General features: G+C 34.3%; 1 protein-coding gene across 5 annotated transcripts in view; it reads left to right on the forward strand.

Moving 5' to 3' along the window:
• The first annotated feature begins 4,139 nt into the window (after positions 1-4,139).
• LOC143255376 (cell adhesion molecule DSCAML1-like) overlaps positions 4,140-17,084 on the forward strand; it is a 77,830-nt gene continuing 64,885 nt past the window's right edge. For all 5 annotated transcript variants that reach the window (XM_076510934.1, XM_076510936.1, XM_076510938.1 and 2 more), the window contains exon 1: positions 4,140-4,403. Coding sequence is in view for 2 of the 5 variants with exons in the window: in XM_076510935.1 (XP_076367050.1) it covers positions 4,346-4,403 (58 nt within the window). In the remaining 3 variants the exon portion in view is untranslated. The remainder of the gene's footprint in view (positions 4,404-17,084) is intronic.

Raw genomic sequence — 17,084 nt, forward strand, 5'->3', positions numbered from 1 at the left:
CTCCTAGCATAGATTGTTCTTCGCCAAATTTTGTTCTAATATTATTTATGTGGTTTACCCACGTAAGTTTTGAGTCAAATGTATGTCCTAAGAATTTTGCTGATGTTGCAGTCTGGAGTAGTTCTCCATTCATATAGATCTGTGGTTGTACTTTTTTATGTTTAGTTAACTTAGTGAATACTACTAGTTGTGTTTATTTTGATTCTATATCTTTGGCAATATTCACTTATTCTATTTAATTGTGGTTGTATGTTTGTGGCTGCTATTGCTGGTATTGGTGCACTTTTCCAGATTGCTACATCGTCTGCGAACTGTGATGAGTATCCATTATTTGGATCTTTTAGAGGCATATTATTCACGTACATGATGAATAGGATAGGGCTAACCACCCTCCTTGAGAGATACTAGCTTCTGGAGTGAAACTCTCAGAGAAGGTCCCTTCAACATTGACTCTACATGATCTGTTTTTCAGAAGGTTTGACAGCCAGAGAATAGTCCCCCGCGGTAGTCCCATTTCTTGCATTCGGAACAGGAGACCGTTATGCCATACAGTGTCGAATGCCTTCTCAATATCGAGAAAGCAAAGACAGTGCATTCTCGTTTTGTAAAACTATCAACTATTGTTTCTGTTAATCTGACTAGGTGGTCTGTTGTTTGTCTGAATTTTTTGAAACCATTTTGTTCTTCTGGTAATTTTGATGTTGTCTCCAGGAATGTGGAGAGTCTCTTACTGATTATTCTCTCAAGAATTTTGCCTACACAGCTGGTCAAACTGATTGGTCGGTAGCTATTTGGGTTATTGGCTGGCTTTCTCTCTTTATGGAACATTAATACATTTGCATGCTTCCAAGAAACCGGGATATAACCAGAGTTTAATGATAAATTAAAAAATTGCTGTGAGATGCTCAAATAATTTCGGAGTGCCTTTTTTTAGAATAATGGATTGTATACCATCTTCTGGTGATTTAATTTTGGTGTTTGTTATTGCTTCTGTGAGTTCTTTTGCTGAAATTGTGTTTGTGTAGTCATTTGTGTTGTTGATTTGATAGTTATTTAAATCTACTGGGAAAAGTGGTTTGAATAGTTCACTGTTATTCATTGTAAAGATATTTGTTTTGTTATAGAAGTATGTGTTCATGTCTGGGTCATTGTGTGTTTTAAACGCGTTTGGAAGTTATTTGAATATTTCGGCTTTTTCTTTATTTGTATATGTTGTGGTATTATTGTGTTCTAGTGGTGGGTATTTTCTTGTTGTTGTCTCCATTTGTGAGTCTTTTTAGGTGTGTCCAAAATTGTTTCGGATCTGTTTTTTCATTGAGTTTGGTGCAGAAATCGTCCCATTTTTCTTGTTTTAATAATTTAACTTCTACTCTAATTTGGTTTCTTATTTTATTTATTTGTGTTTTTAATTCGCTGGCTCTTGTCTTCATGTATTGTCTTCTTAATTGTCGTCTGTGCTTGATTATTGTTAACAGTTGTTTATGTGGTTTCCATATATTATGTATGTTTTTATGTTGTTGTTTTGGTATTGCTTGATTGGTTGAGGTTTGTAGGCATTCCGTGATTATTTGACAGTAGTTATCAATATCTATTTTATATTTAGCTGTTGTTATAATTTTGTTTGGCAGTCGATGGTTTAATTGTTTTTGGTATTCTTTCAATTTCCTTTTTTGTAATGAATTTTTTCTTTTCAATGTATGGTATTTTTATGGGGGGGTGAGATCGAAGATACACCATATAGGTAAATGGTCGCTGTCTACATCTTTTCCCACTTGAAATGTTATTAGCTTTTGGCTCACGTTATGGCCTGGCATGGCCGAGCGCGTAAGGCGTGCGACTCGTAATCCGCGGGTTCGCGCCCGCGTCGCGCTAAACATGCTCGCCCTCCCAGCCGTGGGGGTGTATAATGTGACGGTCAATCCCACTATTCGTTGGTAAAAGAGTAGCCCAAGAGTTGGCGGTGGGTGGTGATGACTAGCCGCCTTCCCTCTAGTCTTACACTGCTAAATTAGGGACGGCTAGCACAGATAGCCCTCGAGTAGCTTTGTGCGAAATTCCAAAACAAACAAACAAAAAAACGTTATACGAGCTTTGGCATACGTCTAGTATGTCACTAGTATTAGTGGCCTACGTTGTATGCGTAGGTGTATCGTTATTCAAGAAGGCTATGTTATGTTCATCTATAAATTGTAAGAGAAGTCTTCCATTAGCATTTGTTGAATTACATCCAAAATTAATGTTTGCTGTTTATATCTCCTATTCCAATGGTATTGTAATTGTGAGAAAAGATGTTGTTTATTAAGTTTAAATCTATTTGTTTGGTGGGTGAACAATAAATTCCTGCTGTTGTGACTATTGAAGGATTACTTAATAGAATATCTGTCATTATATTTTCGTTATAGCTGCTGATTTGTATTTCTCAAACTGAAATATTTGTTTTGTATAGCAGCATCATTCCTCTGTTTCTATCCTGTTTATTTAATCTGTCTTTTCTAATAGTTATATAATACGGTATTTTAAATCTGCTGGTTTTGTATAATAGGGTTTCACTTAAAATTACAATTTCTGGGTTAGTTTGTTGAATTACGTCTTCGATCTTGTGTTTCTTGAAAGCTAGTGCACCTTGGATGTTGAATTTCAGTTGAGAGCAGGTATTCCGTTGGTGTTGTTAATAATTGTGTGAGGTAAGGTATGATGTGTTTTTTTGCTATGTTTATGAATAGGTCAAAGCAATTTATTGTTTGTGTTGGTTTTGTGTATTCGGCTAAAAAGTCTGTTGTGAAATTTGTAATTATATTTATAAATAAGTTTATTTTGTTATTAGTGTTTATTTCTTTGGTAGAGTTATCGTTGTCTTGTGGGTTTGGAGTATGAGTATTGTTCTATTTTATCTCAGTGCTGTTGTTTATCGCTTCTGTTGGGTTTTGCTGTGTGTTTAGTTTTGGTATTTGTGTGATAGCTTTTTAAGTGTTTGTGCATATGTTACTTTGTCTTATTTCAGAATTGGTTTTGTTTGTTGTATATTGTTATCTGTTGTTTCGTTATCTTTTAATGGTGTGTTTTTTATTTCGTGAATTCTTTGTTTTATTTGTTTATATTTTTCGTAGCCTTTATAGTTTGCAGTGTGTTTTTGTCCACAATTACAACATTTCAGCTTTTATTCTTCTTTTTTGCACTGTGATAGGTTTTCAGATGTCTGTCTATCTGTCTCTCTGGTGTTTGGGTATATATATTTGTATACCCAGGAGGGTCAGGTACACTAGACCTCTTCCTCCTTCCATTACTTGGTTGGAGTGGCCTGATTAATATATTTCGAGTAAATACTGAATGGCTGGAGTGTTATCATAACTTTAGTCTGGCCCTTTCCAGGGAAATGCCCATTTATCTTGTTCTTTCATATCTTTTTTAATAAGTATAGAACGTAGTTGGCATGTTCTATTTTATTATTACTATTATTTTAAACGATTTTATCTTAATGATCTGATGTACAAATTTAACGGGGAGAGGTGTTTCGGTCTCTCTTCATCATATATGCAATATCTGTCAAGTTCGCATAACAACTCATTTTTTTCGCCAATTTTTATCAAAATATTTTATTGTACTATGTAGAAGTCTATCTGGTATTGTTTGTGTATTTGAGTACTTGTGCATGAACTTTGAGGAAGTGGTTTTAGGCACTCTGTATGTTGATGTAATTAGTGTATTCTGTAATGTTTGGAGTTTGATTTGTATTTGTTTTTCACTTACATTCATCCATGCAGGAGCTGCATAGTCTATTACAGGCCTAATGTAAACTATGCTAGGAGTCTAAATGGTAAGATTTACAGATCTCTCTCTCTCTCTCTCGGTGTTTGGGTATGTTGAGGGCTAGGCGGCTCTTTAAATTTTGCGCGTGCTGTATTACTGCATCTTTATATTAGCCGTAATATTCGTTCTAGGGAAAATTTGTATCAATCATCAAATAAAAGTGTGGTAACACACTCGACTCTTGTTATCAGTATATCTAAATAGAGGTTTTAATATTAGCTTTTCTCAGAACGACTAAAGTACACAGAAGTTTAGAACTACTTTATATAAGTGCATAAATACATATTTTGTTCATCGTTAGCGCACATCTAGAGCTGGTGTAACGTGCCTTCGAACACCAGAGCGTGTAGTGTTTCGAAAGTAGATGTGTATGGGTGTGGAAATCATGCTATATTTCATTGGTTGTTATATTTCTAAACACGGTTGTGTCTGACCATGTTGAACCTAATCTTATAATACTAGTGCTAACAGTTTTAAGTGGAAATTTTTGTAGTTAACGAAAAAAAAAAAAGACTTGCTAGTTTGTAATTATTTCAAGATGAAAAATCTGCTGTCGTACCAAAGACACTATATGATGACAACTTTATTTTATACAGGTAAGTGAACAGTTAATCGTCCATTATTGGTTATTTCATGGACGTACCACATACATATAAGCGTTTTTAATTAAATACTTTATATACTAAGAAATGAAAATCAAAATTAATATGCATTCATTAATTTGTTGTTACCAGTTCGGAAGTATATAATAAAGGGTGCTTGAAATTTGACATATACCTAGTTTTAAGATAACTAATTAGCGTTTAATGTCTTTATCAAAATTAAAGGAATTTCTTGCTCGTCGGTCAGGGAATTTTGAGTCGTGGAATGTGACAGTTTAATCATTACTTGGTGAGGATATTATTTTTGAACGGGGTTGCGAAAAGTAATTTAGTCGACTGCATCCTTTAAATACCAGTCCATTGTTCAACTGAGCCTTTGGATTTATTTAAAAAGAAAAAATCCAAAACAGTTTTGCAATGTCGGATCCAGATAAAAATTGAGCATCGAGTCTGACTGACTAATTCATTTTTAGTTTTAGATGAATATTCTTGTTATATCTTTTACACTTTCACTTAGTGGTTCTAATTTACAACTATGACTTGCTGTTTGAATATTCATCAGAAATATAATAAATAACCACATTGTCGTAGTTATTGGTATTTAAACCTAGTTTTAACTGATTACTAATTAGTTTAGGTGATGGTATAGGCTGTTAACCTTGACAATGACTGCCAAATTTTATTGCGAGTATTTGGACAATTAACCATCTTTCGTTGTTGTATATAATAGTGTCTGTTTAAACGTTTGTTAATTTAGTATAGAAAATAGCATGGACGCGGTTCAATCCTTTCTATTTCCTGTTACTTAGTTGCGCAAATCTCGATTTGGTACATCCCATCGTTATATGGTGTAACATAAGGACGTAACTGAAGCAACTAGTGATATCTCTTGAAATAAAATAACAATAAACGTACTCAGAGTGAGTGTTTAAAGTTTGAACAATGAAAAAAAGGGACAAAATTACCAGTAGAAGTGGACGAGACATGTATGACGTTCATTGGGTAATCTACGAGACATGTATGACGTTCATTGGGTAATCTAAGCTTCTTTCTATATGAATTGTAAAACCGTAATTTTTGGAGGCACCGAAAAATGTAAAAAAGGAGAGTTGGGTCACAGAAAAACGTCAGGGCTTAATTTGTATAAAAAAAGGTAGTATATCGCTGTTGACGGGTGGGGGTGAGGGAAATTTGGATTTTCTAACTTGTTGAGTCTAATACTCGAGATATGGGTGGTGGGGGACTAATGTAACTGACTACTAGTAATTTTCAACTGATCTTGTAGCAAATTAGTACGTCATAATTTTATAAGTAAGAAAATAAGTAGCTTCGTTCTATAAATGTTCGTATTCAGACGGACATTGCCAATGAAACGTGTTAATGTCTGCCTTCAGATTGCCGGATAGTAACTTTGAACTATTTACGTATAACCAGTCAAGCCAGTTCTGAACAGGAGGTTTAAAGTTGGATCCCAACGACGAGCGGAAATAAGCGTCTGACCCAAACCAAAATATTCCCCGCTAGCATTATGTCAGCTTGCGCTGGCTGATCTGTAGCGAACCAGTTATTCAGTGTTCAATCTGTCGTTTTACGTATGACCTTTAGATTACGTTTACACATGGATACGAAGGATTGTTTGCCTTATAATTTTCGCGCAAGCCTACACAGGGACGTAACCGTTTCTACTTTTGAACTGACAGATTAGAGGAAATGCGATTAAATAACCATCGCCAACACTTATATATGTTAGAATAGTGGGAGTTAACAGTTACACGGGTCACAAAATGTGGGTAGTGGTTTTATGAAAGAGGAAACGTGAACCATGAATCATCGGATTCACAGCCAGGGTATGCTAATCACCAATAAGTTTGATTCATATCACTGAAATCTGAGGGTATTTTAATATTCTGCGCATTTGCAGAAAACGTTTTAAGTATCATATTAACATACTGGAATGCTTCCAGCTTGAAGTTGTTATCGCAGCTGCAGCCTTAGGGAACAGTTTTTAGTAATTTTATTTCCTTGTGGTAGATAGGGCTTTTCTGGTGTTGCATGTTGTTTTGATAAACCTTAAAGCAGCTGTTTAAACCTTGTTTCATGTGAAGCAAGAAAAATGATACATTTCTCGTAAATACATAACGAGAAACTCACTTGAAGTAAAGATGTATTTTGTGAGTAACGGCTGTAATTATATTATTGCTCATTTTATGTATTCTAAAAACGGCTGGTATGAGTATTAAGACATTAAAGTACAGAATAACCTTTCAACCTTCAAAGAGAGTTTGCAACTGACCGCTGCTGGGACGAGACTTTGGAGGTCGAAACGTTGTTTTGTACTTTTAATTAAAATAAAGTTTTAATACCCAGACCGACCGTCTTGAGAATACATAAAATGGTCAATGATATAATTACAGCAGTTACACATATGTGCAGTTGCACGTATCGGGGGCTTCTTTGGTTTCTGTAGAGTATCAAGCTACTGGCCAACCGATCTATCAAACAGGTGTTTAAGTGAATAATCGCACCTGGGATGGTCTTGGAGGATACAATTTCCCAACAGCCATTCAACATTACATCAGACGTGATTATTCTATAACACTCCCATGGGATTACTTAAATCATTATACCTGTAACTCTTTGTTGGATGACTTTATTGTTATCATTGTAGACTAGACCGCGACCCAAACCCCACCCTTCGTCAACACTGTAAGTCACAACTATACCCGTTGGGGAGGAGGGAATACAGTCACTGTCATTTCTTACGTTCTGAGTATTTTAACCATAGAACTACAGATGAAACTCATTGTCTTTTTAAATACATTTTTCTAAATATGCCAAAGTGATTGTGGATCCATGGATTCTTAATAGCGTACAAGTTGCATACACAAATTTAATACAACTATAACGTAGTTTAGTATTAGGAATTATTTTGTGTTTTACGTAGATATGCGATTATGCATAATTTATGTGGTCAAGTATTTACACTTGTGTTGAAACAAAATTACTCAGTTTGATGTAATGTGTGAACTCAACTGGAAACTAACGAAATAATAAAATCGGTACTCAGAGTTAAAGTATAATTGTGCTAGATAAATAAAAATTATGAAACACTGATTTCCCAGATGATGCGTATGACAAAATGACAAATCAATCTCAATTAATATTGGTACAGGTCCGTATTACAGTAATGATACCTCATTGTAAACTTAAACATTTGGGTTGTCATTCCATTTTATAGCAACATGAAGCATTGTTTCGATATAAGAAAAGTGCGCAGTTTTTCCTAGCAGGTAACATCCTTTCCCATTTTAATAACAATACAATTTCATTGTGTCATGGCTTCGAAAATCACACCTGAAGTAAGCTTTCAGTGGTGTTTTCTGTTACACATGGGTCTTAAGTCAGGTTCGTGACCTCCAACCTCCACTGCTTGTGTTTATCTAAAAGCTTTAGAACTTAATCCTACAGTTGGTACACTTCCGGTTTGTGGCATATAACACTGGGAATTAGAAAGTACAATGGCAAACATGACTTTCTGTAATTTTTAAGAGTATTGTCATGGTCATTGTCTGATCTTTACCAACTAAGGACATTGCCCTGTTTGAATGTATTACGAAACCTTTCTGCCATCTTGAATTTGAGTGGTCTTCACAAATAAGTTTTACTTTTTTTTTCAGCCTCCCCCCCCCCAAACCCTGAAAATCTGATTTGCCTCATTCATTATGTAAAATGCATCAATTCTTAATGCTTGGAGTTTATCATCTCTACACAAGCGTATTTACTTACGTTTGGTAGAACTAACGTGTTATACACTAACAACTGTTCATTCACTAGTAATAACCGTATCATTTTAAGAGCAAATGGTGTAAGCCTAACTATTACAACACGGAGCTTCCTCCGAATCCTCTTTGTACAAAAATTGTCTCCAAATATCCAACAGTTTACATAAACGATCCGTGTATTCAGCTAGTTAGTAAATTTATGATACCAGTAAAGAAACTTGAATACAACCTAACGTTAGAGTGGTTTCATGCATGTTTTGCTGTCCTTGTCCTTTATCAGCTTGTTAATATAGTAAGGAAAGAAACATACTACAACACACTTGTCTCTCCAGGTATATATGCATCATCGACTTCGTAGGAAGTAATTGTATTTCATACACAGACGTACACTGGGATAGAGCTATATGGATAATTCATTAGTTTTAGGCAAGTGAGTCGTATAACTTCATAACATATGGCTGTTAAACAGAAAGAAACATAATGATAAACACCTATTACTGTTAATACTGAAAACTCACAAGCAATGTGGTTGTATTTCTTACAACATTATAGCATATACAAGTATCACATGTAATTCTATTTGTTATAACGCTATTACATCTGAAAATATCGCATGTGGGGGTTGTATTTACTATAAGACAAAGTTATGTTTTGAGAAACACATTGCCTATACGATTTGGCAACGAATATTTTTAACAGATAAAAGGACTACTGTGCTAAAATAATTGAACAATAAATATTTTATTAAGATCTGGGACCAGTCCTAAAAAGACCATATGTTTGGGTGTTCTACACACAGACACACACTCACACACACACCATTTGCATTAGTAAAAGTGAAGTTAAATTTAGACTTACCGAAGTATTAGGAAACAAAAAATATCTAAATAAAAAAGCTATATAGGGCTGGCTACAGAACATAAAAACAGGAAAGATATGGAAGTGGACATGTCACCTGATCCAACTGACCACAAAACACACTAAGCTATCTCAACTTTACATGGATAATAAAATCTCTATATTACTGACTTCTCTACTTTGGCTATAGAAAGTTTAGTGTTTAAATAGAATCTCAGTTTTCATCATTATACCTTTCCTTTAGTTAACTTTAGAACACTACTTTTATAACTATTTTATAATAGAGTAACATTTTACGATTGGAAGTTCTGGTTCTATTTGTTTTGCGAATCAGGAAGCTAGTAATATAGATATTTTATTCCCGTGTAAAGTCGAGACAGCCTAGTCCGCGATATAATCATCAGCCGGATGAAGATGTATGTCCACTTCCACACCTGCTCTGTCTTTTTTAAGTTCAGTAGTCAGACCTAAATAATTTTTATTTAACGATAAATTTGTTCCTGATACTTGTTTGCTTTCTTTGTTTTATAAAATGGCATACGTGGGTTTTATTCCTAAGCTTTATAAAGCTTACGTAGAATAATAACAAAATAGTTATAGATCTTGAAGACAGTTTTGATCTATCAAATGATGATAAAAATTAGTGTTACTACTAGGTAGACGTCTAGACCTGTTGAAGAAAGATGACGATAAAGAAAATAAGAAATCTCAATTTTGTTTGTCGGTTTTCGACTTTGGGACAATCTGGATAACTGAAAAGGGACGCATGCACCGGTGATAGAGCGACTACGTTAGATAGCTAGCTCTTCATATCTAGCTTCCGGTGACCTTTAGGGAAGGTAGATATATGCCATCTCTACAATGACAGTGCTAATACACTCTCCCATAATTACATAATTACGCAATAGCCTGCATATCTATGTCGACATCTAGGTTTAAACACACAGTTTTATAAGGCACATGTTCAGTAGTTCGCTTCTTGTAAACCTGGACCAAGAATATATTTTTTTCAATTTCCGTTTTGTTTTATTTTTTCTGGTGTTTAGTTCTCACTCTAACTCCCTGATTTCTCATTTTGATGTTAGCCGATTGTTGCCACAATACTGCTTAGACCAACTCATATGAAATATGTGGGTCAAACTTCAAACCCATTGCATATACATAAAAATTTGCATAGATATCAAGTTAAAATCAATTTGAATTCTATAGAATTAAAATATTTCAGGATTCACCCTTGTACCTCTGTTAAGATAACTATATTAGAAATTTACTGAAACTTCAAGAAACTTCTACATTTGAAACTAAGAACGTTATTATATCGTTGTGGATTAAACCAAGATTTCAATAGTTCTACTGCTCTGAATATGAGTAATGATTACTCCAACGCTAATTTTTCCTCTATAGATAACCTTTTTCATAAAAATGGGTTAATTTTGCAGAAATTTGTAGTCATTTGCATAATATTTGTTTTATTCTGGTTTTAGTGTACGTAAATTATTTTTCAAAAATATTTATCAATTTAATCTTCCCAAAAATTGAGCATTAATTAATCTAATAAAAAATTTATTTTAGAAACGAATATGCATAATACTTGTAGGTATTATAAAATATCGATTAAAAGTCAATGACTTATCAAGTTTTGAAAAAGAGAAACTGCAAATCAAACCTTCATATTTGGTAATTAATTTTATTTAGACAAAATATTTATTGATTTGCATTTTTCTAAAATTATTCATCAACCTACAAAAAAATACGAAGTTTTTGGTTTTCACTGTATAATTACAAAAGTTTTGTTAACTAATATAATTGTAAATGAAGTTAATAACTTACCTTGTGAGTGTGAAAATAGTTTATTTATTGATACTTTTCATAAACATATTGTTACTGGTAACATGGAAAGATAAAATATTACGTAAAATACACAATAAAAGACCTAAATACAGAATAGCTAAAAAACATAATAAGAATAACGCTCTAAAATCTACTGAAAAGAATACTGATGAATATATTTTAAAACTCAGCTGTATTACATTTTACCCACCTAGATAGTTTCTGGAATGGAAATTGTATGTACTTAAAAAATAATAAAAATTAAAGTTCCGTATAAAATTAAAGAAGTACCATACAGATATATCGTTTTATCAGTTAATAAGATTCAAGAATTGCAAGAAAAATATTATAGTTTCCACTGATAAGGTTAACTGGAATATTGATATCATTTGTAAAAAGTTTTATGCATTAGTTATGATAAAAGAAATCAATAGTACGCAAACATTTAAACTTATTTAACCAAAGATACAGTAACTAATAACTTCATTGAAGTTTATAATAAACTTTATTTTAAACAAAATCCTTTCTTTATGCTTTATTTAGATTTATTTCTAATTCAATAGAACAATTATTAAACAACCAGATATATTATTAAATAAATTACTTAATATTTTACTTAATAAAATTAAAAATGTAAATGTTAATACTCAAAACACAATTTTTGAATAATATAAAATATTCAATCTTTTTTAAAATATCTAAAAATTGTGAACAAATAAATAATATTCAAACATTAGATTTCACCACATTGTACACTACAATTCCATTAAAAGATTTAATCGTTGTTTTAATTTCATTAATAGAACAGTTCTGTTATCCTTTTATAGAACTGGATTAAAGAAAATCTAGCTCCAAAAACATAAAAGATATATTAAATTTCTGTATTTACAATAATTATATTTTTCAATAGCCAGGTTTTTAAACAAGTATAGACGTTCCAATGGGAGTTAACTGTTACAGCAAGTGTAAATCTCTACTATTATGAGAATAGATTATTGAGAACTACACAAATCCAGATATTTTTACCTTAACTTGCAGATATATGGATGATTTAATTAGTATAAGTAATCCTGAAATAAATAATGTTATTATTAATACTACTTATCCAGCAGAATTAGAAATTGAAAATACTTAGATATCTAATATAGAAGCACGTTATTGTGATTTAGAAATTATTTTAATTGATAAGGGTATCAATGTAAATATTTTGCACTTCTAATTAGTGGTTTACCTTTTAATAGTATTGTATCATACCCTTCTGTTACAAACATTATAACTTCGCAATTATTCAGATATTTTAAAATTTGTAATAAATTGCAACATTTTATCAGCAATGTTGAAATACTGATACAAAAATTAATAGCTAATGGATTTAATGAAGAAACTTTAAATAAAATTTATAAAACTATTCTGTAACAAATATAAAAGTGTATTATATAAACATAAATAAATAAAAATTAGAGAAATGTTACTAAATTTCTAATGACTATTTTTAGTTGTGAATAAGGGCATTTAACAACTTGGCACAATTTTGTGTGGATGTGCACCTTTTGCATATAAAGGCTTGTTTAGAGCATGATAGTCACAGTAAACTTAGTAAATTGATGATGGTTGGATAATAGTATTTATTTAGATGACTGGATGGGACTCTTCATACTGGTATAATTCTTTTACTAGACTTTCTACCATAATGGAGCTGGAATGCTAACTTCAAAAAATAATTTTTTGACTTGCTCACCCCCAAATGGTTGTACCTTATTTTCCTTATTCATACTTTTCAATTATTTTCTTTTCTTTACTTTGGAGAGCAATAACCCTCCCACAACTGTCTGCAGGCAGTGATGGGTGGTATAGATATGGGACATTGTGGGCATCCATATCTTGCTCTCCTAATACTATATCTATTTCTACTGTGTAATTTATAGAGTATTACAATGAGTTTGCAGAAACTGGAGAATTAATAATAGAGCATGAAATAAATATTACTTTGTTTGAATAATTCACAGGATGACGTTTTGAACCATCTAATTGTAACATGAGAACAAGGTAGTTTGACAGAGAGAAAGATGAATAGACGGACAAACAGAAAGATATATACTGTCTGTTTGTTTTTGAATTTCACGCAAAGCTACATGAGAGCTTTCTGCGATAGCCGTCCGTAATTTAGACTACTCTTTTACTAACAAATGCAAGGGCGAGCATGTTTGGTGTGACTGTGATTTGAACTTTCTCAGATTGGAAGTTGAACGCCCTAACCACTTGCCCCTGCCAGACCTGATAGATAGTGATAGTGCTACTATTATATGTGTGACAGTTTTTATAAATACTTTTTCTATGTTCACATTGATTTTTGCTCATTTCCATTAAGTCTCTGTCCATTATGGTAATTAGACTCCTAATTTTAGCACTGTAAGCCCATAAACTTACTGCTGTCCCAGAGTGGGACTGCCTTGACAGATCTAAAAACGAGAATATAACTACAATTTAGTTGTTGACTGAGTTTTATGTAATTTTATTTTCTAATTAAAAGACAATATTACTAGCTGTACGAAAAGCCTTCTGGTGGAAGGAGATTAAAACAAAACCTTAATTTTCCCTGATAAAATTAAAATAAAATTTACTTTCTAATCAATATCTCTTCTCCCTTCCCACAAAAACAGCTTTAAACCTCTGAAATCCCATTCTTCATCAATATACAAATATCGTTGTGTTGGTTGTAGCCTACGATAGAAATATACTCTACGGTACAAAAATTCAACCTGAAAAAACGATTTTATTCATTTTTCCTTGGTGAATATAATTATTCTTCTGATAGAAACTAAGATTTCTAGCATCTCCTTAGTTCAGCTGAAAATATTGTAGAAGTATTTAATGTAAATCAATCTTAAAACGCTGGAAGGAACTAAAACTGTTGCTTCGAGATTAGTATAGTTGCTACTAAGTCATAGCAAATAAATATTTGAGAATCTAACCACACAGTAAATGTATCTATATATATTTTTAGAGAAAATTAATACTGATAGAGTTAAGTAAATTAAAACAAAAGTTGAATAGTGATATAGATGAGGGACGTTGTGGGCTTGAGCACCCACGTCTCGCTCTTCTAATTTCTATTTCTGTATGTTATTTTTATTTTAATTATTATTGCTATTCCTCTATTTTATTTCTTTACGTGAGACTGGCGAATGGAGGTTAAGACTAATAGATGGTGTATCCCCACCGCAATGCGGGTCCAACTTCCGCAGTCACCTCCAAAACCTAGGGTTCATTTTATATCTCACATTATGGCTTGTACCGTGGGATCATTTTAATTGGTGCAGCGTTTTTTGTTTATTATTTTTAACTATTTTTTCGGCTTGTTTTTAGGTTATAACAAACTAATTTAAACATAAACAACTTTCTTAAGTTCTTAGTACAGTTCAGATTCTTAATACGCAAAACTCTAGCGAGAAATATTTAATTTTGTTGTATCACCAATACTTGGAAAGAGTAGTAATTGTTTTTTTAAAAAAACGAGTGGTCTGTTTCACTTGGTATTGGTTCAGGGTATATCCAATGTCTGTGGTCGACTTCAAGGGTCATTACTAATGCCTGTTGGGTTTTTTCGAGCTGTTCTGAGGCAAGTTTGGTTAGGATTTGGGTGAGACGAATAACTGACTGGACACAAAGCTCAAATCGGTCACCTTGCGTTCAAACATAATCTGTAGTCGGTTATTTGTCACACAGCGCTTTAAATAAAGCAGCAAATCTACTATTGTAACGTGCCACAATCTGACGTTAGCTTGAGACTTCTAAGACGAAATGACAATTTTCTACTCTTGAGTTCCATAACTGAGCAAGATAATGTGGCTGCAGAACATCGTTCCAGTGAATAATTGATCTTGATTCGTTTTGTATGATATAATGAACCTCATTCACTCAGACATGATAATTGCATAATTAGTTTGAAAAGTCATATCCACTTTAGCGTCGAAGAATGGAAGTATTCTTCACTCTAAAATGAACCATTACCAACAACTCCCTAACTCCATATTGTTCTCAAGAACCGTCATACACTTCTTTTAATTATTATGTACAGTAAATGACGAAACATACAAACAGTACAAGTCTATCGACAAACAAGATTTATTGGAGTACGGATACATGGCCAAAAGTATGAGGACAGCCGACCATCACACTCATATGTGCTTGTTGAACATCTCATTCCAAAACCATGGGATTAATTTGGGGTTAGTCCCCCCTTTGCTGCTATAACAGCCTTCATATTTTGGGAAGGATCTCCACTAGATTTTGAAACACGGTTACGAAGATTCGCTCCTATTCAGCCACAAGAGCATTCATTAGTGAGGTCGGGCATTGATGTTGGGCGAGAAGGCCTGGCTCGTAGTCGACGTTTCAATTCATCCTAAAGGTGTTCGAGGCCCGGCATGGCCAAGCGCGTTAAGGCGTGCGACTCGTAATCTGAGGGTCGTGGGTTCGCATCCGCGTAGCGCCAAACATGCTCGCCCTCCCAGCCGTGGGGGCGTTATAATGTGACGGTAAATCCCACTATTCATTGGTAAAAGAGTAGCCCAAGAGTTGGCGGTGGGTGGTGATGACTAGCTGCCTTCCCTCTAGTCTTACACTGCTAAATTAGGGACGGCTAGCACAGACAGCCCTCGAGTAGCTTTGTGCGAAATTCCAAAACAAAGGTGTTCGATGGGGTTGGGATCAGGGCTCTGTGCAGACCAGTCAAGTTCTTCCACATCAACCTCGGCAAACCATGTCTTTATGGATCTCGCTTTGTGCACGGGGGCATTGTCATGCGGAAACAAAACAGGGTCTTCCCCAAACTGTTGCCACAAATTTGGAAGCACATAATTCTCTAGAATGTCATTGTATGCTGTAGCATTAAGATTTCCCTTTCACTGGAACTAAAGAGCCTAAACAATTAAATAAAGCCCTTTATTACTCCTCCATTAAACTTTACAGTTGGCACTATGCAGTCATGAAGGTAGTGTTCTCCTGGCATAAACCAAACCCAGATTTGTCCGTCAGGCTGTCAGATAGTGAAGTGTGATTCATCGCTTCTGAGAACGCGTTTCCACTGCTCCAGAATCCAACAGCGAGGTGCTTTACACCACTCCTGCCGATGCATGGCATTGCGCATGATGATCTTAGGCTTGTGTGTGGCTGTTCAGCCATGGAAACCCATTTCATGAAGCTCCCGACGAACATTTCTTGTGCTGACGTTGCTTCCAGAGGCAGTTTGAAACTCGGTAGCAAGTGTTGCATCTGTGGACAGACGATTTTTACGCGCTACAGCATGTGGCGGGTCCAGTTTTGTGAGCTTGTGCGGCCTTCCGCTTCGTGGCTGAGCCGTTGTTACTCCTAGATGTTTTCACTTCACAATAATAGCACTTACAATTGACCGTGGCAGCTCTAGCAGGGCAGAAATTTGACAAACTCACTTCTTGGGAAGGTGGCATCCAATAACAGTGCCACGTTGAAAGTCACTGAGCTCTTCAGTAAGACCCATTCTACTGCCGATATTTGTCTGTGGAGAATGCATGGCTGTATGCTTTATTTTATGCACCCGTTACCAATAGGTGTGGCTGAAATAGACGAACCCACAATTTAGAAGGGGTGTCCACATACTTTTGGACATGTAGTGTACATCAACCTAACCTATAATGTGTTAATAACACGGGCTTGCGATTTTAAACTTCATAAAAGTTTTGATTTTAATAACGGATTTTCCATAATTCAGCTATCTAGATTTCGAAAATAAAAATCTTTTCGTCACGTAAGGTGGCCCGGCGCGGCCAGGTGGTTAAGGCACTCGACTCGTAATCCGAGGATCGCGTGTTCGAAACCCCGTCACACTAAACATGCTCGCTCTTTCAGTCGTGATAATGTGATGGTCAATCCCAATATTCGTTGGTAAAAGAGTAACCAAGAGTTGGCGGTGGGTGGTGATAACTAGCTGCCTTCCCTTTAGGTATAAACTGATAAATTATGTATGGATAGCGCAGATAAGTCCTCGAGTAATTTTATGCGAAATTCAAAAACCAAACTGTCACGTAACGATTTTTTGCACATCGGGAAGAAAAAACTTGGATCAAATTATTTCATTTACCACAGTGAATATTTTTATTGTTTTTTTTAAACAAAACTACAAACAAACCGAAGAAAAGGGAAGAACATTGTCAAACAAATAAGCATC

This window comes from Tachypleus tridentatus, chromosome 7 (genome assembly GCF_004210375.1).
Source record: "Tachypleus tridentatus isolate NWPU-2018 chromosome 7, ASM421037v1, whole genome shotgun sequence".
In the NCBI taxonomy this organism is placed as follows: Eukaryota; Metazoa; Arthropoda; class Merostomata; order Xiphosura; family Limulidae; genus Tachypleus; species Tachypleus tridentatus.